Genomic DNA, 4,145 nt, shown 5'->3' with positions numbered 1-4,145 from the left:
CGCCCGGCGCTCGTTGACGACCGTTGCAGCTGCCGGTTTGTATTTTTTCCAAACCCTGAGTTTTTTCTTACCGTGCATGACTCGTGTGCCAAATTGTGGTCTGCCCCCACAGGCATGTTAGACCGGTGCACTGGGCCGGATATAACAAAGTTTGATATCACGTCCGGTTGTTTGCTTGAGCCCCTTAATCGGCAGCTGCTGTTGGGAACCATGGGGGGTGAACTGAAGGCATTTTCGGTAGCACTTCTGGAACTGTCGTTGGATCTGACACCCGCCATTCAACCATATATTCTTGGTAGGGAGATCACGGACCTTTATACAGTGACGCGATACGGCGATGATGACAGAACATATGTGATGGTTACCACAGAATCCACGATTATTATTGTCCCGTTCCGTCCAGACTGCGGTCCACAGGCTGTCATCTCATTTCAAGGAATAGTGAAGAGATTCCTGCATTGGAATCAAATTATTAAGGCAACGGCAATCACGGAACTCCATTTTATTGTGGCGACTTCAGATGCACGTGTGCATTTTGTTAACTACCGGGGTCTTTTCTCTGTCACGCACACATTTCACATGCCAGCTGCAGTGGAAGCAATTATTACAAAGCCTGCTTTCATGTTGAGGGGCCGCTTTGCGGAAGAGGGAATTAAGAGCAGTCAATCGAAAGAATTTATTGCCTTTTTTGCGGATGTCACGGGACGGGTGCACATCGCAGCAATGCGTGGTTGTACCTCAAATACAAATGGCAAGCATTCACAAGGTGGGCATGTGACGTTGACGGAGCAAAGAGAAGGTTATTATTCTCAATTCTCAGGGGAAATGATCGGGAGTTGGCTTCCACGGAAACCTGAAAGTTGGATAGGGACTCAATTGGAAGAACGGTTTCGGCAGCAGGAAATTGGACGCCTCCAGTCGCGAACTGGGAAAAGGTCTTCGATACTTAACACTAGCAGAACAAAGCACGCCCGGACATCAATCCTAGATCATAGATTTCTCTCCCAGGACATGTCTTTACCAGATCCAGTGATATCAAGTGCAGTTAATATTGTGTTTTTGGACCACCACAACGTGCTGGTGACTCTGGATGAAGAGGGGACAGTGCAATTTTGGAATGTGAGCGGTGCCGTGGCACATTACCTGGACGATTCTTTGGCATCTTCCCCTGTGTTGATTGCCACCTGGCAAATACCGGAGCAGGAAGTCATTTTTTTTGGCGCTGCCAGTCACCCGACGTTACATCTGCCGCTGCTACTGACAGCGACAAGTGATCTTCAGGTCACATTGTGGTCTGCAGATGGTATTGCATTGGGAACTTTATCGACAGGGCGCGAGGCCGACGAGGCCTCCGGTGGGCGCCGGTTTGGACTACGACCGTACAGACTGTTGTCGGAGGACACAACCGCAGAACTCTGGGCGAAGTTTATTACGCAAATGGACCGGATGGTTTTGTCTGATACATTGAAGGACAGCCCACTGCGCTTAAGAAGACGCTCGCAGGTAACCCTCACCTTTTCACAAGGGAGAGAAGGTGTGGCGAGACGCCCCTCCCAACTGAACGTCAGGCGTGCCAGCCAGCACTCGTGGAGACCAAGGCCTTCTGTTTCACTTACTCATGTGGATTCCACCGAAGAAACTGCCATCGTCCGCAGTCAGAGAGGAAGTAATAACTCACAAAGTTTCCAAAGCGACAATGACAAATATAGCGGTTTTGACGAACAGTGCGAGGCAGACATTAGGTCGATTGTTAAGCCTGTTTACCAGAGCCTTGTTAAATGCACTGATTCGTCCTTCTCGCTGAAAAAAACAGGCGTTGTCTCCCTTCCCCCATTAAATGCAGCCACTGGGAGCCGCAGAAGACGTTTCCAACGGTAACGCCGCGGTGAGGTGTGGGAGGAAAGGGCATAATCCGTTTAAAGTTTTGGGGCTGCTGGGATAGGTGTAATGATATCATTTTTTAAATTTTTGTTTGTTTGTACTGTTGTTGGTTACTATTTTATTTTTGCTTTTTGTTTTTTGTGAGTGAGTCAATGTGTTTAATGTGTGCAGTTGGGGAAAGTAGGGAAGCGTGATTGTTGCCCCAGTTATTTGGCCGGTAGCGGCCTGCATTTCCTCTTTCATGTATGTATTTGTATACGTGTTTGCGTGTGTGTGTGTGTGTGTGTGTTGGGTGTTGGCTGGGTAAATGAGTCCTATAGTTTGATCCTTATCTCGGTTCTGTGAAGTTGCTATTAGGGAAAGTATCTTTGCATGGCAATACATTGCAGCTCATTAGAGTGCGCATGATGCAATTATGGCAGCTGTGCCGTATCTGATTTTTTTTTTTTTTTTTTTTTTTTTGCTGCGGCAACAGTCGCCTCATTTTGTTTCTTTATTTACAAATTTTTCCCCAGCTTCTCTCTGTTTGTTGTTTGCTTTTATTATTATTATTATTATTATTTGCAGCTTCCTTTTTATTACCACGCCATAGGGGCTACCGATGGAAAGGGTGGAACATGTAGACATGTGTGCATGCCCCACATTATGACTCTTCTTTTTTCTCCCTCTCTCTTTCTCTCTCTTTCAGTGTGAGGAGGCGGGAAAAAACATTTTTTTTTTCCATATTTACGCACTTTACTTGCGTGTGCGTCTTTTCTTCATTCCTACGGAGAAATTGTGTTACCGCCACTTTCTTTTTCTTTTTTTTTACATTTGACTTCATGACGTTTCACTGGGCGCTGCATGGCATGCGTGCATGTTTATTTGGTGTCTTCCCCTGTTACTTTTTTTTTTCCCTCTCCCTTTTGTTGTTGTTTTGTTTTTCTTCTCTCGTGCGTCTCTGCCACGCGGACTGTGGCCGCCGGGCTTCACTGCCGTGCGGGGAGGAGAGCAGCGTCCACACGCAACAGACAGGAAAAGGAGGAAGCGTGGTGGGGGAAGATGCCGCCAAAGCAGGACAACGTGCAAAGGCTTCTTGCAGCGGAGCAGAAGCGCAACAAAATCATTGCTGACGCCAAAGCACGACGGCAAGCGAAGGTGAAGCAGGCGAAGATCGATGCGGAGCAGGAGGTGGCCGCGTTTCGGCGGGAGAAGGAGCAGGAATACGAGCAGTACAGGGCGCAGCAGTTAAGCGGTGCAGACGCGGAAAACTTGGAGTTGGCACGAGGAACAGAATTGCAGCTTCAGGAGCTCCGCACACTCACGGCGAAGCGCATGAATTACGTTGAAGATATGATGGCCGCTTTGATCCTACAAGGCGGAGAGTTAAAAGAATAACAGTGAAGAAAAACACGAGCCGCTAATACTTTTAGGAGGAACATACATGCCTACATGTGTCCATCCTTCTCACACCAGAACATACATACACATATACACGCATAGACACACTCTCTCTTTCTTTCTCTCCTTTTGTGTGTACGTGTGTGTGCTTGCAGGCAAATGAGTATATTGACGCATGTTGTGTTTCTGCCTTGGCGCTCAATGTATGAGACAAAGAGAGAGACGTGCATGTATATTTATGTATGGTTCTGGGAGGGGGAGGAAGTGGGGTATGGTAACGAGAATGGATGCATGTATCTGAAATGATGGGGGGGGGGAGGGGGGAAAGGCAGCGGCGGTGGTTTGACGCCGCGCAACACAAAACATATATTTATTTATTAGATGTCGCTTAACATACGCCTTTCATCATATTCGCTCACTCGCATTATTTATTATTTATTATTTACGGCGCTCAAGGAATAAATGAAAGAAAGAAAAAAAAAAAAAAGGAGGGGGAAGGTGGAGGAAGAGAAGAGGTGGTGGCGGTAAAAAAGAAAAAAAAAAGGGAGATTTCTTTTCTTTTTAAAAAAAATATCCCGTTGGCGGCCGTTTATTTGTTGTTGTTGTTGACATTGGGCGAATGAAACCCATTTCTTCCCCCCACCCCACTCCCTTTTCTTTTCCTTGCCACCCCTCATTGTATGCATGCATGCATGTCTTTTTTTTTTTTTTTTTTGATGGTTACCCATGACGTTTTGGCACTCTTCTTCTTTTGCTCTTTTTTTTTTTTTTTTTTTTTCCTTTTAGTCCGGCTGTGTGACTTCTTGTCCTCCTCATCTTTCAGCCACTGAAGGGGAAAACACGTAGGAGTGAAATACGAGCAGACATACAGAAAGACACATTAC

The 4,145-nt window shown here is 46.5% G+C and overlaps 2 protein-coding genes across 2 annotated transcripts, besides 8 other annotated features; both read left to right on the top strand.

The window, feature by feature from the left end:
* On the top strand, window positions 1–1,878 carry Tc00.1047053510993.19 (uncharacterized protein; the record flags this gene model as incomplete). The annotated part of the gene is made up of 1 exon (XM_798164.1): window positions 1–1,878. A coding segment is annotated over one exon (1,878 nt), but the record flags the coding sequence as incomplete, so codon positions are not given.
* Window positions 1–4,145: a sequence feature (heterozygous, non-Esmeraldo-like haplotype).
* Window positions 2,124–2,170: a microsatellite.
* Window positions 2,319–2,343: a microsatellite.
* Window positions 2,421–2,443: a microsatellite.
* Window positions 2,531–2,567: a repeat region.
* Window positions 2,923–3,258, top strand: Tc00.1047053510993.10 ((H+)-ATPase G subunit, putative; the record flags this gene model as incomplete). The annotated part of the gene is made up of 1 exon (XM_798163.1): window positions 2,923–3,258. One exon carries the CDS (start codon window positions 2,923–2,925, stop codon window positions 3,256–3,258), a length of 336 nt encoding a protein of 111 aa, XP_803256.1.
* Window positions 3,685–3,706: a sequence feature (AT_rich).
* Window positions 3,715–3,808: a sequence feature (CT-rich).
* Window positions 4,005–4,045: a sequence feature (A-rich).

This window comes from Trypanosoma cruzi, genomic scaffold (assembly GCF_000209065.1).
Source record: "Trypanosoma cruzi strain CL Brener 1047053517011 genomic scaffold, whole genome shotgun sequence".
NCBI lineage: Eukaryota > Euglenozoa > Kinetoplastea > Trypanosomatida > Trypanosomatidae > Trypanosoma > Trypanosoma cruzi.
Note: the sequence above shows the minus strand (reverse complement) of the source record. Positions and strands in the feature narration are given on the sequence as shown.